Source organism: Motacilla alba, chromosome 5 (genome assembly GCF_015832195.1).
Source record: "Motacilla alba alba isolate MOTALB_02 chromosome 5, Motacilla_alba_V1.0_pri, whole genome shotgun sequence".
NCBI lineage: Eukaryota > Metazoa > Chordata > Aves > Passeriformes > Motacillidae > Motacilla > Motacilla alba.
Window position 1 is genome coordinate 44,705,627 of NC_052020.1, and position 26,774 is coordinate 44,732,400.

Sequence of the window (26,774 nt, forward strand, 5' to 3'; positions counted from 1 at the left end):
CTCTGAGATGTCTCCATTTATACCCAGAAGAAAGAAAGTACCACTCAGCTTTCATCTAAGGAATTCTTTTTTCCTGCTGAGCACACTGGTTTTCTCCTTCAAGAAGGTTCCTGTGACTTATATGGCAAAAAAATAATGCACACACGTGTCATAAATACACTTAAGTGATATTAAAATGATGAAAAGTGTTGAACAGTAACATAAATGCACTTTTTTATTAAATCTTTTTTATATTTTGGGGAACTACATTTTCACAAAAATATACAAAAGAATTTATTTTTACAAATATTTACATTCAATATCAGAAAACAATGATAGCTACATATTTTAAACTTAAATTTGACAAATATAGTCTTGAATTCCGAAACCTAACACTCCAGGAAAAGTATTTTTAATTTTTTTTTTAAATAAAGTACTCAAAGCTCATATTCAAATTTTAAAAAATCTTACTTAATGCAAAAAATCTGACATTTAATTTATATATATATATATACTTTAAATAAACATACAACATTGTTACAGGAATTAGATGTTCATGGTGGAAACCAAAATGGAGTACACTTAAACCCATGATCCATATAATATATGACCATACCTTTGGACTAGTTTAAAATACCTTTTTTTTCTTTTTTTTTTTCTTGTTAAAGCAAGAGGGATTATCCGACACACTCCATAATGAAACAACAAATCTGAACAGACAATTGCATTTTAAGCTTAAAGAACGACAGTAAAATATTTTTGTAAGGTGATCTGACAGGGGGCTGGAGAGGAGAGGAGAGGAGGGGAGAGGAGAGGATGTGCTCTGGTGTTGCACAGAGCACTGCTGGAATGGGTTTCCAGATGAAAGACTGCAAAGAACATTATTTTTCTACAGAATTTCCCCATGCCTTCATTAGCTGTCCCTTGCAGAAATAGCTGCCACCATGAAGCTATTTTCCATGTGAGATGAGGAGACAAGAATTTGTAAGGGCAGCAGAAGACCAGGACCATCTCCATTGCTGCATTTCCACTGCTGTGCTGGGCTGTCACCAGCTGCACAGTGCTCAGTGTGAGAAAAGCCTTTCCTCTGCTAAAAACAGTGAACAAACCAAGCTACAAAGCTAAACCTGCATCTAAAAAATGAAATGGTTGTAATGCGTTTACCTAGTTTGTTACATTTTCAAGTTACCATTTTGGGCTGGGGTGTATTCTAATATGGAATTTTACATTAAAAATGCCTTAGCTTGCTTCACAAATCAGTAACGCAGCTTTTCCATTACTTTATTCTGTATACCTATAACTGAACTAAAAAGCAGAAATTAAGCTAATTACCAGATACTGCTTAAAAATAAATCAAGCTATTTTGCACCTGAAACCACAACACCAGGGTACATAGTAGCAAGAAAAGGAAAAACAGACCAGAAATGTGTAAAGTACTACCCAACAGCACCGTTTCACAAAATTACAGGAAACCATTTTTATTTCATGCAATGTGTGTCTGTGTTCATGCCTGGAGTTCCTTTTGAAAGGATATTTACTGAATTCCAAAAGAATACAGTGTCACACATGTCCTGGGTGCAACAGGTGGTTGAAAAAACCATGGTGTTATGGCAGTACCACTTCCAGCTCCATTGCATGGACAGATCCACCCTCCCCCTTATCCCCCATCTCAAGAATTTGCAATGAAGTTAATAGAAAATTAAATTTCAGCAACAGAATGCTTGGGATTGGCTTTGGTCTTTACAAATGACCACAGTAACAGCAAATCTCTGGTTAAAGTTGACCCTCTCAGCCACGACATTAAAAAAATTAACTTTTTTGGCGGCTGGGAGGGGAGAGCTGGGGAGCTGGGACAGGGGCTTCTGTGGGAAAGAGGCAGAGCCAAAGCTAATGAAGGAATAATGGAGGATATTACATAAACATGTCTTTGTTTACCCTAAAGGCTTACAGTCCTGCAGAGGACTGAAACTAAAATACTCCTCTACTACAGCCCTTTTTCAGAACCACCAATGCAACACTTGTTGCAATAATTTACATTTTATCCTTATGGCCTCATCTTCTTCCTCAGCCCCACTGAGAGCAGCTGAAGGCAGCACCAGCTTTATGAGCTCTGCAGCACCACACACAATGGGACAGTGGCAATTGTCCCTTCATCCTAGAAAACTGGTAAAGCACATCTGGCCTTAATCCTCTGGTTTAACACACACCCATTATGCGGGTGCCACTTAGTAATTAAGTGGACACAACCTGCTTTCCTTTGCAAACAGTGCGAGTCACATGGATCTTCACATCACTGGAACAGACATGACAATACTTTGAGGGATATCATTAAAAAACAAAAAACATTTGAGGTTTCGGTTTCTTTCTGTTTTTCACACGACATCAGTGCACAAACTAAGCGAGATATGTGCTGCAAAGGGCAAAATCACTTAGTAGGGTCTTGAAGGTATCCCACAAACAGCTATAGAAACTAAGGAAACACCAACGTTGGCTTCTGGAACAGAAATCCAAACATACTGAGCAATAGGAACATCCTGCCTTTTGACATGAGTCCCAGACTCAACTGCCCTCTTGCAACTGGAGAAGGATCAGTCCTGCTATTCCTGCACAAATTTTGAGTTACTTACAAAAAGTTGCTACAAGTAAAGTCCAGTTACCTAACCAGCACTTATAATACATTTGGATTGTGTTTTACATAAACTTTACTGTAATTATTTCCTTTTTTGATAATGGTTTACTATGGGATCAAATCAAGAATTTTATACTGATTTATTTCTCTGATATATACTGATTTATATACTCAGATTTCTTTTTTGGGTCTAATTACATTCACCTGACTACCTATATATTTGAAGGCCCATGGCATGGAACTGCTGAAGGAAAATTTGGCTCAAGTAGGATCTGAACCACCCTCTGCAGATTCCTCTGGCTGTCACACCTTGAGTAAAATGTAGAGCCCACAGCTTTCATGTCTGTCCTCTTAAATGGTATGAATGCCTGGGAACAGAATCAAGAACTGCTGAATAGGAAAGAAATGAGAGGCAGTAATTGCAACAGCTTGGTTAAGAAGAGTTTTCTGAAGAATAATATTTCTTTGGTTTAATATTTTTTGTTTGAATAACATTTTCAGAGGAGGCCTATTAAAGCAATCCGTGTTTGGTTTAGGTGGAAAGATAAGTAGCATTTTAAAATACATCCTTCAATTCTTTTGCCTGAGCTCTCAGTACTACAGAGCACTTCTGTCTTTACAGCACTTTCTTTGTTCCACTGCATCCACTGCAGCTGTGGGTAACCTGTGCTTTGCTGCTGCACCTCAGCTCTGAACAGGTGTGCCACAGGTCTGGGAATGGAGACAGCAGTGAGTGGGAGTGGCTGCATCTTCCCAAAAACAGAGCAACCAAAGCTGCCTGCAGCCTTTCCTTGAGCACTCTGCTGCTGTCCAGTCCTTACACTTCCCAAGCAGCCACTGAATGCTTCCCACTCGAAACAAGATGCTTGCCACCCACCACCACCCATGTCAGTTCTAGCCTTTGCCTATTTTTGAGCGTCCCTTTCTCTGCTTTCCTTTCTTCTGCCTTTTCTCCATGTTTGTTTACTGGTTTCCTGTTACTGCTTCTGCCACCCTATGTTCCATAATTCCAAAAAGAAGAGGAAATTGTAAGCATCATGGAAATGAGAAGAATCGCCTACTGTCATCATGCTAAGGCCTTACGCCTTTTGTTGTTTTGTTTTAAAACAAAAAGAGAGGGATGGAGAAGAGAACACACGTTCCATGCTTTTTTTCCACTTCTTTTCCAAAGAAGTAGTGAATGGGTTGGATTGCTGATCTCACACCTAACAAAAAAAAACAGATCAAGGTATCAAGGTTGTGACGGGTTTACTGATAGTAAATTGAGAAAAATATGCTGAGTGTTTCCCTGTTCTAGCATCAAATAGACTGAGAAAACCACCTGGTACTTCTTAGATGCAAATGATTTTGGCAAGGAAACCTATTGTGGCTTTTATGCATATTAGACACCTGAAACTATTCTGTTAGTATTTCTAAAAGGAGATATGTAGAGTTTCAGTCTGAAGTCAAAGCTAAGTGAAGAGCAGAAGGCAGGGCCGACAAAATAAATGGGCTTGGTGTAATCAACCAACAGTGAATGGCATGAAGAATGACAGCAGGCTTTGGCAAGCACATGGATCTATCCACATGAAGAGAAATCAAATGCTGCTAAAAATTTAAAAAAAATAGAGCCAGTTGCAAGAAAGCATAAAAAACCAGTCAGAACAAAAAAGCACACAAATGCAGTGCAACTAGGGGTGTTTACATCACTGATGTGGCAATTCATTTTGTGATTTGCAGTCTTACTTCCCCTTCTGTAGAGTCTACATGATGCTCCACTTTGTCCAAAACATTGACAAGATGGCATCTCTCTATAGCTTATATTAACAGAATTAAAAAAAAAAAAAAAAAAACACTTTCAGGATTAAGGCTGGTCACATCTCTGACACTGATAATGAAATAGGGAACATGCCACCTTGCCCAATAAAATGCTGCATTCAAAGCCAAGACCCTTTGCTGGTGACACTCTTACACCTTGCCCAGCACACCCAGCCCGGGCTGGGTAGGATCCCGAGGCAGGGGAGGTGCTGCACGGCCGTGCTTGGGGCGGCTCAGGGGAGCTGGGTCTCTTGGCAAACTGGCAGCTCAAACAGTGGGGCTCAGGTGCTTCAGGCAGCAGCTGAGAGAACTGGATCATGGTTTTAAACTAAGCCACTCCTGAATGCTATCAAAGCCCTGCTCTTGGTACTGAAGTGCTTTATTTTGGTCTTATTTTAGACTGAGGAGATGTCTCACCTGGAATGGACCTGCTTTCTGATGGCACAAGTCCAGGTTAGCATTAACCTGACTGCACTATGGCAATATGGCAACTTTCAGTTCTAAATGTGGAATTTTTTTTATATTTCCTTGCTCCTAGGAGCTGGATTCTCCTTATTCTCTTTTTTCCTAATTATGTTTATTAGCTTTCAAGGGCATATTTATTTTATTAACTAAAATGTTATTTGATTTTTTATATAGTTCTCTAGTTAATTTCTTTTATTACCAAAAAATATTGCTGAGTAAAGATTCTAAAAATGTATGTTTGCTGCTAACCAAAAAGACAAGCTCCAGTAAAAAAATCATCCACTGTAAGTTATTAAATTACACAAAGACCTTTTGCCTCCCCTATCCTGGTGCAGAAGAGATTTTCTCCAGCTTCAGGCAAAGCCCTCCTGCTCTCCGTTCGCTCTGATGCTTCCAGATGAAAGGCTGTCACTAGTCCCTCCACTTTCCAGCTTCTTTCCTGACCTATCCTATGGGGTTCTGTCCTCCTCTGACTTCTGTGTGGAGCATCCAGCCTCGAGCTCCCACTGCCCATCAGAGCAGGCGCCTGTTCCCATGTACACATGCTTTGACCATGGGTGGCAACAATTAGCAAGTTACTACAGTAGCATTTAATGTAAACAGCAAATGAGGCACAGTAGCAAGCACCATCACAGACAAAAAGACCAAGAACACCAGAAAGCTGCCAGCTTGGACCATGCTGCCAGCCAGCTCAGAATCACAGCTACTTTATGCTCCAAACTGCGACTGAGGCTCTGCTCACTCTTCTCCTCAACATTTGAGATCATTCCCAGCTGGCTGCCCCCATTTTTACCTGGCAAACCACAGAGCAGTTTCACCAGGGAAAACACTGGCTACCAAAACAGGCTGCAGGAGGAGGAACAATGATGGCAGTTTGGTTTTTAAAGAGCTCCTCAGCTTCCAGCTCCCATCCCAGCCCTTTCCAGCAGCGGTGAGGTTTGGAAGAGAATGAAGAAGCAGGGAGACCTGGAGGCTGCAGCCCTCAGCCCGATCCGTCCCACCCCTTTCTGTCCATCCTTCAGCTCTGGTGTGGCCTTTGGGATTCCTCAGGGGAAAAGCACCAATGGACAAATTATCAGTGGAGAGGCACAGCGTTCATGAAGGAGGGAGGGAGGAGGAGGGAGGAGAAGAGGATCAGTGACAGGGATTTGAGGAACAAACCCTCTTGATCCACATACCTCCTTCACTGGGTGAAGGCCGACAGAAGAGCTCGCAGAGCCTAGGATTTTATGGGGAAAACTCAGAGACAAAAATATGGACTTTGATCTGGCAGTCTAAGGAGGACAGACTATGAGTGAGCTCTTCAAAGTCATCCATCTTGATCCAAGGAAAGGCAACTTTAAAATAGAGGCAGGAAAAATCTTATTCAAGTGTGAAAGTCCTGCACAGATGTGTTTAATAAGGGACAGAATCACAGCCACAAAAGAGCACACTGCAAACCATTTCTCTGGTAAAGAGAAGATATAAACACTAGAGACTAATTTTCATGTATAACAGACAGACAAGAACAAGGTTATGAGATACATCACAACTCTCATTTGCAATTCTCTTAAACTCAAAAACATTACTGCCAAAATCTCCCTGTACACTCATGACCAGATCCTCTGAGTTTTTGCTCCTGTAGAATAGCAGCTGCATGACTGGCAAGACTTTGCTGAGAACCATCATGCTGAGAAACCTGATAACTGTTTAGTTCATCAACTTCTTTAAAATAAATATTCATTACAGATTGATATATAAAATATATTAGCTAAGACAGTTGGGTAACTAGGTTTTGTATAGCACATAACAAGGAGAGCACAAAAGTTTGGTTCTGTAACTTTTCTCCTCCTTCTCTTCTACCTGCAAGTCCTCCCATTCCCTCTGTAACCAACACGTACACAAGATGATTACAAGAAGAGATGAGGTTTATTTCTTTTTCATCTGGCATAAGAAAACGCAAGAGATGAAAAATACCAAAGCCTCTTGACTGACCTAAACAAGTGCCACTGTCAAAGCAATGCTGGCTTACACAGAAAGAGAGCTTTCTGTTCACAGCAGAATGCCACAATGAGAGCAGTGCTGATAATTAGTGATTTTTGATCCCTGCTATATTGCATGAAAATTAACTGTCTGTAATGCCTCTCTATGGCATGACTTAGACAAACAGCTGATGAAACCTTCCTCACTTGTACCCAAAACACAGCTTTGTTCAGGATTTTATTATCACTGAAATGTTTCTCCAACTTAGAATCTCAGTTACGTTGCAGGATAGAATAAATGCTCGAGGTGACAGCAGGTCCATTCAAAGAAGCAGATGGCTGGACATTTTTTACAGTCAGAAGAGAAATCTGAATAGAGACATCTCCCAGCTAGTCCTAACTCTATTAAAAAGTTCAAATGTATAAAATATAATGCTCGGAAAGTTCACTCTGAATCTCCCCTATGATGCTGAGAAAATAAAATCAATTCATATTGCTCTGAAATTCTATTTTTGCCACTGCTGACATCCCAAATTTTATCGACAAGAAGACTACAAAATCCTCACCGTGGTCCTCATTTCCAGCAGAGAGGCTCACAGCCCAGTCAAGTAACACAGCAATAATCTCTCTTCCTCTGAGAATACTTTTATTCACAAGGCAAAAATTGGAGTTAGACTTTTAGGTAGTGGGCAAGGCACTCGCAAAGTGAGCAAATCTATTTTTGCTCATAGAACTAATTTAATGTTTAAGTGCAACAAAAACACTAAATTAGCCATGAAGATCATGCATATCCAACGGCCTTCACCAGACATGACTGTGACCCAGGCCTCTAAATACAGAAATATTTCAGTCATAAGGAATCAACTCTATTATTTTCTGCTTCATCAGATATGATGTTTCCTTTTGACCAGCCATAGAAATATAATTTCTATTATAATAATTAAACATTTATTAAAATACTATATATTTAAGAGTTAATATATGGTCTCTCCCAGTAATAAAATATGGAATACTCTTTTTACCTATGCTATTTAGATCTCAAAACTTAAAGGAAAAACATTCATGCTGAAAATAGATCAATGTACAGCACTAGGTCAGAAATAGCATCTCTTGATTAAAACCCCAAGGACTTGCTGTGAAACTGTACATTGATTAACAATTCACTTTTTCCTTTCATCCACATATTTTGTTTTCAACATCTGGCAGTGAGTGGAATACAAACCCAGATTATCTGACACTGAAGCAAAACTAGCAGCCTCAGTGTGTCCATCTTTCTGGCAGACTCCAGGTCCTGTCTGTCAGAGACAGACTGCTCTGTGTCTTGGGTCACTTCTTACGCATGCAGGGCACAGTAGAATGTCACATTGCAATCCTGGGTGTTTCATGCCTGGTACTTCATGCAGTTTCCTCTTTGCAAGTCTCCATGTCTCTCTCAATGAGGCATATGCACACACTTCCAAACAAATAAGCTGTGTTTTCAAAAAGATATTAAATATGAGCTATAGAAGACTACAGTGTTGTTAAAAGAAATGGCTAGTACAGCCAAAAGAAATTACCATTAAAAGTATGATGTTCTGAATATTCATGTGAACATTTTAACTTATTAAATATTGGCTGTTCACATTAACATTAGGGATATTTATTTTGTCACAAATATGTTTTTCTCCATGTACGAACAGGAAAGCAAGCACATGGACAAAAGGCTGAGGGCTGAACTTGAGCTTTGCATTGCTGCAGTGCTGTGCAGATTCTGGCAGTAGAGGCAGGAACACCTACCTGCAGTCGTCCCCTCCAGCACTGACCACGTATCTGTCTCCACTTGTGAATCGAATATTTGTTAAGTGGGCAGAGTGACCTAAAAATCGTTTGTGTTTTGCCTGGAAAAAAACCCAAACAACAACAGAATGAGAGAGTCTAAATATTCTGTACTCCCCTAAATCAGAAAAGGCATGCGTGTTTTTATCTACCATTTTATTCCATCACATATTTTTAATGTTCAAAAGTTATATAGGTTATCAAATGTGAAAGATCTCCTGAAGGAGAACTACTATTGAGCTGCAATGCAGATTAAATTGTCAGCCAATAAGAGAGCACTTGCAAACTGGAAAGAATGCTCAAGCTAACGCAATAATATTAAATACATCTTGTCACACTACTAACTTCCAAGTTTTGTGTAAAATTCCTGACACCGAAAACCAATTATTTTCATTGCAATTGTGTGAGCAGTTTACCCTGCACAGTCTCAAATCCTGAAAATTAACAGTGAAAACAAATTTTAAAAACATTATAAATTAAAATTATAAAAACCAGTCAAACAATTTAACAGTGTTAGTGAAAAATCTGTAAATTCTTCATCCATGAAGATCCATAGATGGGACTAAAATCACCATCTATCTTCATCATCTGTCAAATAGATCAGAGATGTGGAAATTACTAAGGGCTTTGAGATTTTTCATTAGGCAAGCACTATGCCAAAGCAGACTGGCAGACAATATCAACACCTTCAAGAGGTCATAGCGAGAGCTCCTGCACAAAATAGTAGGGAAGCTCTGATGTGGAGCGTGCGATGAGACTATGGAGCTAAGGAGGTACTAAAAAGGTACAAATTTAGAGAAGAAAATATTTCCATCACATGTCTTCTAGAGAAACAAGACAAGATCCTAATATCAACAGCACTTGTTGTTGTAACCATGCAAAAACAAGTTCTTACAAATTTTTCAGGACATGGAAAGTCAAACAGTTTGACCATGCCAAAATCATCGCCTGTTACGAGATTGATTCCCGAGTGAGAGACACAAGCACAGTTCACATCAGCTTTTTCAGCATGCCTGGACCAGATTCCAATTACTTCATCCCCAAGAACACTGAAACAGAAGACCAAGAAATTCTTTAGAAAACCACTACAAAAACAAGAGTCAGGTAATAGAAATCAGATCTCATATTCTGACTGGTTCTATAAAAATGCAATGTTTACATTTCATTTTCACACATGCACACCTTATATGGCTTTTATTCTGTAATTAATTTTTTAATGATTCCACAGCTGCCCCCCTGTGTACTGAGGAATCTGCTCTGTACTGCCTTTTCCTGTGCTGCATTTAGAGGAGCTGCTGCCAGAGCAGATGGGTGTGTTAAAAGAAAATATCTGACTGATGGGATTAAATATACTTTTAAACACTAGGTGCTTCTCCTGGAAGTTCCAGGTGTTTTAACAGGTGTAAATACATAAATCACTTACCTTGTCCAAGTAGCCCATGTTATTCTGTCAATCACAGCCTGGTCCACAAGCTGCTTTCCTGAAGGCACTTCATACACTTGCCTTTTGTAAGACCCCGTAGAGACCTTTGAGGTGACCACAGAGAATTTACAATACATTAACTTGTTTCAAAAGATGAAAATATAATTCCAGAGGGCTTTGAAAAGCATTTTTGTGACAGTTAGTTTTTTACTCCACAGAGTAATAGCTATCAAGAAAACTTAGTTAATGAGTTGAAAATTCTCAAAAATCTATACAAGCATAAAGCAATATTGAGAAAGCATAAGAGATCTTAACATTTAAATGTCTAATTAGTAAAAAATAACTGAAACAACTCACATTCTGCACATATGTGTTAGTATGTCAGTATATACAAATAAGGCAAAATAAATTCCTATCTTTAAAACTGACACAAAGGTGCTCCTCTTGGGCTGTAAATATTGACTTCACAATGAGAGAAGCTTATTTCTCCTTTCAGATTCAAATAAAATATATAAAGCATATTATATTTACTTTATGTTTATTTTAAGAAATGTCTTCAGCCCTCCTATAGTTGGCAGTTGCAACACCATGACTTTGGTGCTGCTCCACAAAGTCTAGCACTAAAAAGACCTGTAATGCCATTATGCTGGTCAGAGAGACAAAGAATTTAGAGATCCCCAGGCCCTGCAGAATGACAGACTGTACTCCTTTCTCTTTTAAGACAGCCCATTAGCATCAGAGGTAAAAAGGCAGGGAGACACATCACAGGAGGTTTGAAACCTGTCTCTCATTTCTTTGTTTATTTTCTGCATTTGATCTCCAGGAAAACTATTTAAAACTAAAGGAATCCACTTACCATTACAGCAAAATAAGTCTAATGACAGCAACATACTCCAACACTTAGCTACAAAACTTAGAAGCTGTCAAAGGAGAATACTTGCAGAGTATCTGTCACGAGTATGTTTCCCATTCAGTACCTTGAACAATTAATGACTGATACCTGGAGATAAGAGCTATCAGCAGAGAAGTCCATCTGGATCACAAAACTTGGGATATCCTTGCAATAGCTGATTCGATTTAGTGTGGGACCCAAAGTCAGATCATAAAAATCCACTGCATTCTCACTGGAACCGACTGCTAGGTAACGAGAATCTGGGCTAAACCTGAACAGATAAAAGGGTTTCATGAACACAGGTTGGCACTTACAACAGATTATTATATTTGAGAAGCACAGAAATTTGCATTTCAAGTGTCTGCTGGACAGACACTGCTCCCAGAACTGGAGGGTGCAGAGTATTCAGTCTGCTGAGCAAAATAGCTTTTGAAATTAAATTTTCAGGGAATGCATATCCAGCAGAAGGTGGCAATAATTTTGGTACAGATTACAAATATAAGTGAACTGGTAACATCTCTTGAATAACTCTGTTCATTATCTGATTACCTGATTTCATGACCCCCCCTCATGGTCTAACAACTCGTGACATCCCCCTGATGACACTCTGACTCCCTTATGCTCTACTTACAAGGTTAAAAAATGGAAAACTGAAGTGCTCTAACTGAAGAAAAGCCAGAACTTCTAGATGAAATGTACTGAGTAAAAAGATGTAAATCCAACCTTTCGTTTCCCCAATGTATCTTTGCACACTGGTTTCTTTCTTCCAGTTTTCCTTTCTAGTCTTGAAACTCAGTAGCTTCCTGAGTTGAATAAATCCCTCACAGCCATTTCTGTGTTACTGGGGAAGTTTCTTTATTCCTGTTCTCTCTGAAACATTCCTTGGGACAGCTTTCCAACTCCAGCAACCCCCTGACTCCTAGCAGAGCTCTTCTGCTAAGTCTCTGCTTATATTTCTCTCCCATCACATTTCGTTCTCAAAGCTTTCCTTAGCCAATTACAACCAATTTATCTCATACAAGAAACAGTCTGTTCCTCCACTCAGGAAACAGAAGCAAAATTTTACTTCTAACTCCTGTCTAACAAACACTAACAAAGAGCAAACTGACAGACTGGCATTTCCATTATCTCACAATCCAGTCTTCATCTCTAAGTGTCTGATCTCATTTTACCTCCTGGGAGTCCCTTCCCTTGAGCATGTGGACCACACCACACCCTTGTTGTCACCTGCAAACCTGCTGAGGGACTCAATCCCACTGTCCTTGCTGCCACCAAGATGTCCAGCAGTGCTCAACCACCCCGGGGGAACACCACTCCTCACTGGGGTCCACACCCCCAGTTGTTTTGACTGATGCTATTTCTTATCTCCATGTACCTCTCCTCTTTCTTTTTTATTCCTGGTATAATCACACAAACTCCACAATTCACTCATGGATTCCAGCTCTCTGAAATATCATTGCAATGTTTCCCAGAATACAGAGTTGTATTTTTGAAAAGCAAAATATTAGAGATTTCTAGCATACAATAGACTAGGAATAATATTTTCTGACCTGATATCTTGAATTGCTGATCTTCTGTCCCTTTTTTTCCCCCAAATTTTTAGAGAGGTCACAAGCAGGATAATAAATTCTCCATTTTTCATGCCAATAGCTACCATATCACCTTCTGGGCTGTAACAAACAGTACGAGCTGCATGTCCTAAGCTGACTTTGTTCAGCATCTTCTGTGAAGAAATAAAAACCCAGAATAGTAACTGTTACTATTTGTCCATATTTTAAAAGCATCTTATGCTAATAGCTTTTTAACATGCTAACAGCATTACATGGATTATTTTCAGAGTACAGTAAAAACCAAGTTTCAAGTCTGCAACACCATCACAATTTTTTTTTTCTCTAAACAAGTATTCTCTAACACCTACCTTTTCAGCAATATCCCAGAGTCTTACTGTGCCATCTTCTGCAGCAGAAAGGAAAAAGTCTCTGGATGGATGTGTTGCTAGGCCCCAGATGGGTCCATCCATATGACCATTAATTAGAATGTTACATGCAGCATTTTTCTCTCCAACTTCAATTATTTCAGCATTTCTTGTCCCAACAAGAATTTTGCCCTTAAACAATAGTGAAAGAATTATCTCTGATAAAATACATTAACCTCTCATCATGAACAGTAATTAAAGTATCATCTAGAGCTATAGTTCTGTCAAGAAAGTTTGCTTAAGTCAAATTATTAAATAATAAAAGAAAAATTTTTTTAAACTCCTCTGAGTTATTAAAGTACAAAGCTCTGTAGATATCATGACTGAGTTATTGCTTGTCATTTGATATTTGATATCTGAAGTGTGAAAAGAAAATAGAAAATAAATCCTTAATTACTCTTCAAATAAAATATATATGAAATATTATCCTAAGAAAGACAGAAGTCTCACAAATTAGATGTTTTTCTGCCCCAATATCAGTTGCAGACACCTTCTAGCTTAGCCTTTCATTTCCAATACTAGCTAGAAGAGAAAGCAGAACTAATTTATCTGATATTCAGAAATCAACCACAAATGAGAAGCTTTATTTTACATCAGGCAGCTTTGTTTACCTTGCCTCTACAAACAGAGCGAACACAGTCTGTCATTTGTCCTGTCTCGAGTCTGAAGGCACGACATCGTTTCAGCTCCTGGTCCCATAGCTTGACTGCTCCTCCTTCCTTTGAACTGGGAAGACATCAGGAAGAACCATGAGTACAACAGCTGCCACACAAGGGACAATGAATGGATGAAAGGACCACATTATTTAATGTACTCTACAGCAAATGAGGCATTTTAGTATGTTTTAAACTGTTAATTTAAATTCTGTTTGCCTGAGCAGTTGATGTTAACATGCTGAGCCTCACAGCCCAGCAAGACAAAGTGATTTCAAGTCCTCACTGCTCTACTTTACAGAACAAGTTGAAAGATGGGTGCTGCTCAGCTTAGTCTGAATGAGTAGCTCTGAGGGAATCTGTCTAGTCAAAGCAGTTAAGCGTGCAAACCACCATCTTAATAGTCTGACAGGCAGAGATTTTCAAATTAGAGTTGAGAGAAACAGAAAAAGTATGTATTTTACTTCTGTGAAATAAATAACAGAGCATTTTCACTTCTGTGAAGATGTCACCATTTTCACTGCTGTAAAATACATTACACAGATACAGCAGAAAAACCCCACAACTAATAGGTATTAATTATGCAAACACTAAGTATTTCCCTCCCACTTGCAAAGAAACCCCTGGTATTTCAGTACAGAACACACTGAAATAAAAAAGAAGTTTCTAACAAGAAGATAATGTTTATTGAAACAGTGATAAATCTGGCATCTCTAGTTGAGCTGGTAAATGTCTTATCTGTCTTGAATCTCCCCTTACAGAAACAGCAAAACAATGTTCCACAATATCAAGCTGCTTGTGTTACAGCTTTGATTACTGAATTATCTTACAAAGAACTTCAGAGCGTTTAATCACAATTAATGATTTGTACTAATATTATTATTACTAAAAGAACTATAATTAATTATAAATTGATACTCCTTGCAATTGTATATTCTTTGCTTCCCACTGGCACTGTTTTGACACATTACTGATCATTATACTCAGCAAGAAGATTTTACCAAAACAGGCTGGTGAACTGCAACTAAGGCAGAAAAAAGCATGCAGCCTTCCTAAATGAAAATTTGTTTTGCATACTGTCAATACTTCCTTTTCCCACAGGAGATGAATTCTGGTTCTTATTGTTATTCAATACTATTTGTTTCAGGTCAAATACCAATGATTAAGAGCCTCTGAAGCTAAGTGGTAGAGAGAACATCCTCCAAATAAAATCACAGCAACATTTATAAATAGTAGAAGGAAATATTTCAAGCACAGAAGTAAGTTTTCAGTTGGGTCCGCAAATGTAAGTGGCCTGTGTCCTGCCAAATGGGGCACTATCATGTCATCAGATGGACTGTATTACAGCTGAAGCATTTGCTTATCACTAGGAAGGCACCAAAGAAATTAAAATGCTTGAGGAGATATTTTGCTTGCAACCCCAGAAATAAAGAATCTTGCTGTACCTTAGATTTGAGAGACGACACCTTGCCTCTGCCATCATAACTAAGCAGATCTTTCCTTTGAAAGAAGTTGTGCATCACACTGCTACAAAATTTATCATTCATGTATTCAATCACAACTGTGCAAATCCCTTGGGTGAACAACCTCAGTACATCAGTGAAAGAAGTAACCCACAAGGACTAGGTAACTTTTTAGTGCATTGAAGTTAAATGGGTCTTGGAGTTAGAAAATCTATAAGGCCCCTTCCAACCCTAACAATTCTATGATTCTGAATTTCAAACTAAATGCTCTCTCTTATAATAAATGGGAAAAATAGCTAGTTGAAGCTCATATGGGATTACCTCCACTTTGGAGGTGGTGACTGCTCTTTTCTTAATACCTATCAGGGATCTGAAAGGGACTACTCTTCTACCTTTAATGTCTCAAATAGTGTTAATGGGATGAATCCAAACCATTTTTAAAGAGTACATGTGCATGCAGAAAAAAAAAGAAAAAAGAAGACTCACGGCCTTTCCTTGCCTCCTGTTACAATCAAACCATCCCTTAGTGTGGTGTACATGGTGAACACAGGTCCGTTGTGAGCCTTGGCCACAATTCGTATCAACACATGATCTTTCCAAACACAAACATCTCCACTGATAGTACCTGTAAATGTCAAGTTATTCTGAAAAGGGGAAAAATATACTCATCATCTGATTCTGGGTAAGGTAGGAAGAAAAACATTCAGAAATAAACACCATTTGAATTTAGAGGCTAAATTGCTTTTATTTGCTGCTGCAGAAGAGGAGCTGTGGAAGAGGTAATAAGGACCTCTAAGGACAAAATAATGAGCCACCATATTCCTTCTTGAAGTCTGAAAGATGCTTTCTTGTAGCTTGAAGAAAATCACTGCATTTCTTTTTTGCAAGAAAAAATGCAATGACTTAAGCTTCAGTCATATGGTTATCTATGCTTTCAGCCTATCAGGTGTGCAACGTGTGGTAAAAAAAGTAGAAAACCACAGTAAGTACTGACATTCTACACAAGAACAGAGGCAGGCAATTTGCACCCCATTGCTATATATATTATGCTTGTGGTGACTATTGTGTTTAGGTGAAGAGACTCACACAAGTACAGTAACCTTTAGCTCAGGAAGAAAACATTTTGACTTAACTTAGAAGTAAAAGCTGCCTGTTCTTTACTTCTGCTTCCTGCTCTTGAAAAGTAATGAAAATAAATTTAATTACCTCCGAAATTAAAGTGCTATTTATTAGGATTCCAACAGGAACTGGTTATTGAGCAAAATGGTTTAGTAACTTAGATGAATTCTCAAATTCAGTATCATGTGTAGTATTATCATGTTTCAAGAGTATCAGTACACATGTACACATGTGGCACAAACAACACTTTCCTTGACTGAACTGGGTTGATGCTCACTAAGGATGCGTGTGTGTGGCTCTAATAAAGTAAAAGAGGACTGGAAATGAAGCTGAGAGCAGATCCTCAGACAATCCTCACAGCATTACTGTTGGGATGTTTCCACCTTCTGTTTAGGGAGAGCTGAACGAGCTCCTTCTGAGACAAAATCAAGACGAGAACTCCCAGAACTGCTCCCTACAGAAGTATGGAGAACACGTCAGGTTTGGCTTTATTTACTTTGCACAGCTTTTCACAAAACCTTTGAAAGCTCTGCTTCCTCAAACCTCATACCAAACTTCAGGCCACACAGCATACAGCCTGATTCTCACACTAAGAGCCTGTCTCTTCCTAAGAAGGTTTACAGAGGTTTCCCAAACCCCTGACTAATGCCTGGGCTGGGCATCAATAACAGTTATCATTTGGAAAATACCTTGGTGTTTTGTAAGACCTTCATATAAATCAGAGAGACACCACTGTGTAAAAGAGATACTGTAGCAAAAAAAAAGGCAACCACAGCCCAGTTAAGAGTTTCAAAAATCAAAATCAGTGTAAATTCAGTCTGGACCAAACAGTCAGATGGTCAAACAGGACAGAAATGCAAGCAATCAAAGCAAAGGACCACTTCACAGAAGGTATCTGTGGCTTTCTGCCCAGCTGAAGATATGAGTACTGCTCGTGCAGAGCAACTCCAGACCCAGCAGTGCTGTGGTACTTAGCAAGATCGCCTGCACATGTCCAAAAACCTCCAAAGCAAAAGAAACCCCTAATGCAGTTGCCTAACAGCATCCAACATTAATGAATCCCCCAGGACAACACTGCTCTCTGATCACCCTCGAGCAGTAGCACATACAAATGACAAAACAATCACCTCCAGGTAGGCATAAAGTCAGCCTCATTTCTACTGTTTGGTTCTTGCAGTCTAGACTCAGTTTTGTTTTACCTGGGTTAAATAACGAGCAGTGTGTTATCAGTTCAAGGCACCTGTGTTTGTTTTTCCAGAAAACATACAGACCCATACAAACCCATCTTTTCTACTCTAAAGAAAGCTGGTACTAGTTCTAACTAGCAGGTAAGTATTAGGAATACTTAACTGATAATTTATATACTAAACTAATAATTTATATACTCATTAGCAGGTTATAAAAGTCTCACTGAACTGAATAAAGGCAAAAGGGTAAAAAAAGTTTAGTTTTATGCATTTTCAGGTGGTTTGTTGAAGTACGTACCGCTCCAAAAGCTACAGAAAGCATAGTCTGCATGCGGGCATCTTCTATGGAGCTCAGCAGCCCTTTTTTACTGAGGAGAGCTCTTCCAGCCAGTGTCCAGAACCTTACATGTTTTACTCCCACAGAAACAAACTGTGTATCTGAATCTGGTCTGAATTCTGCTACAAATATACGCTGGTTATGACCAGCTCGGCTGGCAATTTTGGCACCTGGCAGAAAGAAAATGGACATTTTGAATTTGCTGAGGAAAAAAAAAGCAATTTCTGGTTAAAAATGTTAAAATAATTTTGACCCATATGAAGATTCCTCATTTGGGATCCTTAGCTGCCATTCTGAATGAGTATTGACCCTTAAGATGAACACAGGCATGTTCTGACCACACATCCTTCATCCTACATAAGATTGTGTAAATAAACATCTGACATTGCATCCACCCCCACAGGATCTATCAGACAAGCTATGAAAGATCACTTGTTATTAACTTAATGGCTGATATTTAAAATTCTGAGAGTCACTAGTTATCAACAGCAATCCCCAAAGAGAGAGGAAGTAAACCTCTAACACTAGAGAATCAGATCCATAATCTGGGCATGGTTTTGTCAGGCAGAAAGGATACAAGGAAAGGAGCTCAAATCTCTTTAGCCTAAATCAGAAATACAGATCAAAGCTGATCTGAAAACATGTAACATAGCTTAAGGCAACAATTATATAAGATGCATAGAGGAGCTACCCTGGCACCCCATTTCTGCAATTTGCAACTTTGGGAATAATTTCAGGATTATGACAACCTAGTCAGTAATCAGACTTTAGAGAAGAAGAAAGTAATAATAATAATAATAATAATAATAATAATAATAATAATAATAATAATAATAATAATAATAATAATGACAATTTTTAAGAAAAGAAATCCCTAGATTATTCTTACTGGAAATCAGTGAACTATCTTGATCTTTACACAATATTTCAAAGGAGATATATTCTGCAGTCACTAGAATGGGTAAACACATCTATTTTAGATCTTGTACAGAGCATAGTGCACAACTTTTATTGTAATAATTTTTGATCAGCTGATGCTTAAAAGTTACAATTCCTCTTGGCTCAAGCCAACACATCTCCAACAATGTAAACACCTTCTACAAAACCAGTCTCTTTCCTACCTTCCTGCCACTTCCAAATGGTAATGGTGTGTTCGGGATCCAGCCCTACGGACAGCAGCAGTTTGCCAGTGGCACTGAAACTGACGGAGCAAACGCCCTTGGAATGGTAGCACCGCAGTACCGACAGCGTCTGCTTGTTCATTGCATCCCACACGTGAATAGAAGGAGCTGTAGCTACACAAATACAAAAACATGCCATTAGTAGTCATTTTGAAAATGTGTAATGATTTGCTTATTGAAGCAGTTAATACTTTTTTTATAAGACAAAATTGCTGTGATCATATGCGGGGGAAAATAAGGAAAGAAAAGAGATTTTGGCCTCCATTTGGAAAACAATTTATGACAAACAGGATCATTAGGTAGGATGAACAAGCTGGCCTCATTACATTACCAGAGGTGTTAATTTGTTGCTTAACTTGTTATGGGACTTGTGAAGCACAGCAGAAGTTCTAAAAGAAAGACCTATCTTCTCCTGTTTTTCTCTAATTAAAATGTAGAGCAGCACGCTAACTCAAAAACCTTCATAAATAAAGCTGCTCAGCAAGAGTTTAACTTCTCCATGGGGCTTTTTGACAAATGATAGCTACAGAGAAACCAGTTTACAGTGCAGGGCCAAAATTTCCTTTCTACAAAATGGCCACCTGTCTGAAATGCTTGCCCTCTTAGGAGAACATCAGCCGCATCTTCAGCTTGCTTACTGAGGCAGAACTACGGCTTTTAGTCTGCATTGTTTAGACTGCAAGCTCTCTGCAGGAAAAAATGGCTTTCCATGCTACTAGTGTATGTGATTATCTCTAATGTGATGACAGCTGGTTTTTTCCCAAATGCAATGCCTTCTCAAAAGATCTTGCAATCCCTATCTAGTTTACAATCTCTGAGCAGCATCTAAGGCATTTCCAGTACAGTAAGATTCCCAAACTTCTTCACTTCTGATCTCTAATAAATTTGACTGCAAAGCCCTAGGGTTAATGGTTCTTGGCATAGATCCAGATTCACATAAACTAAATTCTCTTTCAGATTCATGTTTTGTGTTTCTAATCAGATAAACCTAGGCCCTCAAAGGCATGCATGTGATGGGAAACAGTAGGCACAGGGACTTAGGCAAAATTTCAGCCACATGAAACTCAGTTTTCGAGCACAATTCCACAGCTGTTCCGAAACAGTCTTTAGAACACACTTCCTCATTTCTTTTATTTCCTGTTGGAATTTCCTCTCATGGCAGCAACAAGATGTTATCATTACCTTTTGAGAGGTACCATAGCATAGTATGGTCATGCCATTAAAACAGAAAGGGCAGGAGTTGCCAGCAACTAGCACTTCCCAAAAATTGTCAGCAAATGCTGTTCCTACGGGAAGCTGAGGGAAGGGCAAGTTTTATTATGGCTCCGAACTGTTTTTCACTCTTCAACACTTCTCTTGGTAAAACTCTGCATTACCCTTGAATTGTGCACCTGCCCTATAACCTTGGCCAAAAGTTTTCTTTTGGGCTGCAGACAGAAACTAGTTCTGTATGCACCTAGCTTTCCTGAATAAGAACTGACAAAATCATTCAGAGCAAGATCTGCATGACAGAGAATATGGGCTCTTAGGTCCTTCTATGTGACGGAGTCCTTCTGAAAGTCTCTGTCCTGACACTGAATCCTGCCTCTGTACTCAACACTTTCACAAGAGGGATGTTCTAAGGTCATCTCCTTCTGGGAGCAGTTAGATAAAGCTACCATGGGCTGGCAGGACAGAAAAATTCTTTAGTAAGGTGGACCAAATCTACACCCAATCATTAGGAAACTTTAATTTCCATTCCAGCTTAGTACAAACATTACTGCTACAAGAACACCTGCATCACTGTAGACAACTGAAAATTGGAACTAGAAAAGCAAAAGTTGGCAAGGATGCCAAAAGCCATCAATAAATATTAAGTAAAGCTATTCAATTTTCTAATTAAAGCAGGCAGCAGCTTGGATTCCAGACTAATGATTCCAGAAAAAAAGAAAAAGTTAAGAGTGCTTGTTTCAGGCAGGGACAACAGAATTTAGTAATATACACAAGCTCAAGCTGAAGTGGCAGTAGGAAGAAGGCACGTGAGACAAGGAAAGCGTCCAGCCACCATATACAGGACTATAGATGTTCTTTCATATAAATATCCATAGCACCATTGCTTTTTTAAAATACAGGCTAGAAGTGTGGGAAAAGGTACCTATATTCTTCCTCCCATCTTTAGAGCAAGCACCATTTGCCATATTTAAGAGAAGTCAACACACATTAAAGATGTCAATGTACATTTGTTCTCACAGAATAAGCTTTAGATCCATATGAAGATTATTACACTTTCTATTACACATGACCACATTTATGCATCTCTGAAGATTCTTCACAAGACAATTATGGCTGCTCAACAACGAATTCATTCGCACATGATGGTGATGAGTTTTTGCAATTACAGTTGGAAAAAAAAAATATTAATAAAAAATATCCCAGTCAAGACTGTCAAAATGTCAAAGACTCAAAATGATAGAGGAAAAGTTAAACTGACATCATAAAAAGCATTTTGGATCAATGGTAATAAAAAAAAATGGTAATAAAAAATAAACTGCATGACAATTGCACATAAATGTGAAAGGTGATTCGTTTTTTCACTCAGTCACCTAGGCCTCCTCAGTAGAATTTACTTTAGAAATGCATGTTTAAAATGACACTCAATTGAAGGTCTAAACCAAATGTTGTCAGCCCCAACATGTATACAAAACTGGCAAGCACACCCAGGAATGCTACAGTAGCAGTATGTACTAGAACTCACAAATCACTAAGCAGCAAGAAGGGAATATGCTTCAATGAGTGTAGTTTTTAAGTGTGTTCTAACATTTTTAATTTTTCTATATTTACAGTATGCTGAGCTGTTTTGGTTTATATTCAGTGCTGACAGTAATATGACTGATACACGGGGTTTAATAAACTAAAAATGAATTCACATCACTTATGGCTCTATAAAGCTGCAGATGGCTACTAGATAGACTAACTACACCTGAAGATGTTAAAATTTTGTTTCCCTTACCTGACATATCTGCTGAGTCTCCTGTAATGGAAAAGCAGCAGAAAAATAATTAGATCAGAAATAAGATAAGTGCTAAAGAAAATATATGCCATATTCAGTGCAATTTCTTAACACACACACACCTTGATGTCATATTTTTGCATTGCAGCAGCACCAATACTGCTGTTAAAGATGAGTAATTACTGATAAAAGGAGGTCACATCAGAAAAAAATCATAGAATGAATATATTGAATGAATTAATATCTTCTGATTTCCATTTTGAGCTACAACACAAAAATCTAGTTTTGGTGTATGTTAGGTCGCTCTCAGCCAAAATAAATGAAAAATATATTTTTTCATGTCATTGATATTTTAACAAAATAAGTGAGAAAAAATGCTAAGAAGTAGCATGTGAGTACCTGAAGATCCAATAAATCTTTTTCAATCATGACGGTGACACTATTTGTGCCAACCATATCAGTAGGAAAAGTAGCAGCAGTTCTTTATAGAGTACATACACTCCTCAACATCACCTCAAAATCAGAAAATAAGTGCTGTTTTAAGATATTTCACTTCCAGCTTATTTTTAATTTTCTGCTTAAAACTTTATGTAAGATGACACTTTTTAAGTGTCATCTGCCTCTGATTAGTATGTCTTAATCCACATTACAATACAGTTCATATTTGTCCTACTGCTAGTTGATGTAGAAATGCTCATGATATAAAAAGGATTAAGTCCTGTGTTTTGTCTTGGGTAAAACGAACACTGTAGAAGAAAAATTTACACATTCCTCCACTACAGAAAGGCAAACAGGGCCAGATTAAGAAATATGATGAAAAAGCAAATTCTTAAAGGCAATAAAAGGTTTGTAATTCCTGCAAATGTTCAAATCATAAACAAATATCTGCTGATGATTTTTTCCATTTAAGTAATTTCCATTAAAAATTTGTTTTAAATTATGCGAGGCAAGAAACTCATCAAGAAAGGGAGCTATTTTAGCTAAGAGGTTACTATTATCAGTGAGTCAACTTTAATGAGACATGCACCCAAAAATCCAAAAAAGACACAGGAAAGCAGGTAATAACTCTGCAGAACTGATTTTATTTATATGAAAATTCTAAAACAAACCTAAAGAAAATAAAAAGCTATTTTGGCTGAAATCAAATAAGGTTTTTTTTCTGTATTCTATACCCTGAAGAAAATTATGTAGGTTTGAATCTGCTGAGAACCATCGGAAGATATGAAAACTACAATCAGATCGTAGGGCTACAAAAATCACTTCTACAAAATCTAGAAACAGCAACATCTACCAGCTACGCCAATGTAAAATGTGGGGGGTTTTCCTTTTTTTTTTTTTTTTTTAACCTGGTTAGTTCATAGATATTTATGTCACTATGAAATGTATATACCTTTCCCTTCTAAATCTCAGTTTATCTGTAGGGAAACACCATTAGGGTTTTGGTTCTGCCTGGAATATTACAACTACATCATATCCAACCACCAAGTAGGTATTATAAATCTACCTGATGAGGTAAGATTGACATATGATTTAAAGGATTTTATGTATTTGACAATACATAAGATTGACATGTATTTTAAGTAATGAAGGTTAGCTCTATTCAGCTTCTTTGGAAGGGCAGTGACCCTTTGGAAGGTCTAACACAAACTGACAGTTCAATACAACCAGACTAATTTAATGGGGCTTAAGATTTCTGAAAAAAATAGTTTTAATAATACTCCAAACAAAAGATAAGTTTAATCTTCCATGCCTCAATATTTTTGTCAACTTTATTTAATTACACTCAAAGGAACATATAAAGAGGACAGGTAACTGAGTAACACTCATACAAACGGAGGTAGCATAATCAAATATTTTTATGATTTATCATGAATTTACAAGGTCCTGATTGCATGCTGTTAATTCTTTTTACAAAAATACAAACATACCTACTTGGCCAGTTGCCACTATGTTGGTAAACTTGGGGTGCTGATTCACAGTGAGGCACAAAATATCATCATTATGTTCCTGGTAAAATGACTGAGAGCCTAAAAATAAGAAAAAGAAAATATCAAACCCTAGTTCGATTTTAATTAAAACATTTATACACACATAGACATGGCTAATGTTTGAAAATTTTCTAGTATTTGTTAGAAAAGAGCATTATGGTCATGTTGCATTTTGAAGTTTAAACCAGAAAACAGAAACTCCTATTTTTTTATCTGGACTTCAACACACAGCACTCAGTAACTTCAAAAAATTCCCTCAAGTCTTCCACATGCAGTTGCTTAACTATCTCAAAAACAAATGACATTGTGTACTTTTTTAAAGGTCTAAGTTATCTAAACTAACTGGGTTATTGTGAAAGAATATATGTGACACAGAAGACTGAAAAGTAAACCAAATAAAAATATTAACTTATTCTTAGGAAAAAAAAAATACAATTACCCCATTGTTCAGCTTTTAGTTTCTGTGATCATTTCAACATGCAAATTTCAGAAAGCTGTGGTTGTGATATTTTATGAAAATCCCTTTGCTAGGATTTTCTTCTCTTGAGAAGCTGAGAAGGCCTCAGCTTCAAGTGTAAACAATTTGTTATCTGCTGCTGTGGAATGCAGCAGGTGCTTCCTCGATTGGTCAATGTGGGATGTTTCTACTTGGTGGCCAATCGAGGAGGCAACAGCTCTCAGACTCTCTGGGAGTCACAGAACTTTGTTGTGGATTCCTTTCTATTCCTGTCTCGCCTTCTAATAATTCTTTCTCTCTATTCTTTGTAGTATAGTTATAGTGTGGTCTTTTTTAATGTAATATATATCATAATATAATAAACCAGCCTTCTGAAATGGAGTCAAGATCTCTCCTTCGCTTCACCAAGTCCAAACTACCCAGAAGACAGACGGTAATAGAAAGCTAATACAAAAAACCAAATCTTCACTTCCTTTAAAGCTCAGCCAACCGGAACATTTCAGTACACTTGTTTGCTTATGCAGCTATTATGAATCTTCTCTACAGACTGAAATTTTAGGAACAAATAACACTTTTCCACATATTTTTACAATACTTAAAGCATATTAATTACTTTATAAACTGTAATTCCATGTATGCAGAGAAAGATTTTCCCTCCAGTGGGTTTTCTCCTACCTGTTGCCACATTATACAAGATGCCAATAGATGCAGTGTGATAAATTACATCGGCACCATCATTCAAATAGTGCACGTTGTTCCTGCAGTCCTTGCCTCGATACCCAAATACCAGCTCCAAAATTAGGTCCTAAAAAAGATATTCACATCAATAGATGTACCAAACCTTAAAGCAGTTCTGAATTTCACTTTCCTCTATAGGATTTTGTTGTTTTTTTTTATTGTGCCCTTATCTAGTAAAGGACATGTCAAGCCAACAGAATCTGGGCTTGTGCCTCCCCTGTCAGTTTACACAGCTGCTCATTCTTGTCACACACAGCTTTGTCACCCTTTCACACCTCTCAGGGGCATGCTGCAGAATGAGCATATAACACACACAGACATATGTATACACTGGAAGAGATACTCATACACGTGCACATAAATAAATAAAGTGCTGTGAAGAATAAAGTTCTTTTAATGCAGAATACACTAAGAAAAAAAGAATGACAAACACTGGTCCACAATTTAACTCCAGCCAGCAACTAGAAAACCCAAATTACAGCCTAAAACTTCTAGAGCTCATGTCAAAAAGCTGTTTATTATGCTACACCAAATATTTTGCAGAATCGACAATATCTGGGTTGGTTAAGAACTGCATTTTCCAAGGTTAGATGAAATTTTCACTTCAGATTAATCAAAACTTGGTGTGTTTGTTTGCAATTCCCATGGAATGACAAAACATGTGCCGAAGCTAAACTCATTAATAGAATTTTAAAATTATTTTAAAACTCTAATCAGTGATGAATTCAAACTGAAGTTTTAAAATAAATTCTAAGAAGATTGGAATAAAAAATGCTCAGTTTTAATAGCAACAATACACCTTTTAACAATCCAGTTATCTAAACAAGACATCCTGCTTTCTACAGCCAGTTCTAAGGTTTCATGATTACTATGAATTGAGTTACTCTTCATTTCATTCGCAAGAAAAAGAAATATAGTCTCTTTATTTATTTACAAGAAAAAATTCTCTCCCATTTTTTCTGCTATTTTCCCACTATTCACTATTTCCACCTTTGATATATTTAGAATAAAACAATCGTTTAACATGTTCATAGGTGTGTCAGTTTCTGGCAAAACAAAATCCTAAAAGAAGAAGAGAAGAGCAACATTTTTCTTACCTCTATGGGTCTCTTTTTTTTCCCCACATTATTTGTCTGAAGTTTCTCCGGCTGAGGCAATGCCCTACTAACTGGTGGTCTGAAACAAAGAACTGTGAATAAGAGAAGGCTGTCCGTCACCCATTCCATACTAACAGTAACCTTCCAACCTGCTAATGCACTGGGACATCTTAGAGCCTGTCCTACTCGGGTAATGAAGGCTGGTAGTTTTTAAGTACTGCTTCTGGACAAAAATTGCTTATAATTATTTCATGTGTTCTGTGAGCAGTACGTGCCAGTTTATACTCACTAATGCAGATACAGGGAAACTGTTGCACAAATAATTCAGTAACATATTCACCTTGGCATGTCAGGTGAGACTCCAAATCATCACATGTAAAACAGCTGTCCACTAGGGGGCTGGAAAAAGTGCTAATCTTTGTACTTTAATAAGTATTACTGAAGAATACTACTTGTGAAATACAGGAAAGTGATAGTTCATGGAGCTGGAGTTCATATTGGCAGGTAAAACAGCACCTAGCTTATTGTATGAAACAGAACTACAATGCCTACACATAAATTTCAGATTTTTCATACTGTAATATTCTGAAGAGTGATAGGTGCATGGTATGGCACCCAACATGACAGAT

General features: G+C 37.8%; 1 protein-coding gene across 7 annotated transcripts in view; it reads right to left on the reverse strand.

Annotated features, from left to right (window-relative positions):
- Positions 1-191: 191 nt before the first annotated feature.
- Positions 192-26,774, reverse strand: part of EML5 (EMAP like 5) — a 97,332-nt gene continuing 70,749 nt past the window's right edge. For 2 of the 7 annotated variants that reach the window (XM_038137186.1, XM_038137184.1), the window contains 15 exons: positions 26,146-26,224; positions 24,986-25,115; positions 23,794-23,892; positions 21,866-21,886; positions 18,817-18,990; positions 17,657-17,865; positions 15,539-15,696; positions 13,548-13,662; positions 12,880-13,068; positions 12,512-12,684; positions 11,070-11,232; positions 10,070-10,173; positions 9,542-9,695; positions 8,608-8,708; positions 192-8,300 (listed from right to left, as the gene is read on the reverse strand). In XM_038137186.1, coding sequence (XP_037993114.1) covers positions 8,264-8,300; positions 8,608-8,708; positions 9,542-9,695; positions 10,070-10,173; positions 11,070-11,232; positions 12,512-12,684; positions 12,880-13,068; positions 13,548-13,662; positions 15,539-15,696; positions 17,657-17,865; positions 18,817-18,990; positions 21,866-21,886; positions 23,794-23,892; positions 24,986-25,115; positions 26,146-26,224 — 1,906 coding nt within the window. In that variant the 3' untranslated portion in view covers positions 192-8,263. Of the gene's footprint in view, positions 8,301-8,607; positions 8,709-9,541; positions 9,696-10,069; positions 10,174-11,069; positions 11,233-12,511; positions 12,685-12,879; positions 13,069-13,547; positions 13,663-15,538; positions 15,697-17,656; positions 17,866-18,816; positions 18,991-21,865; positions 21,887-23,793; positions 23,893-24,984; positions 25,116-26,145; positions 26,238-26,774 lie in introns of those variants that run through there. The other 5 variants (XM_038137185.1, XM_038137187.1, XM_038137188.1 and 2 more) reach the window with 5 other exon arrangements.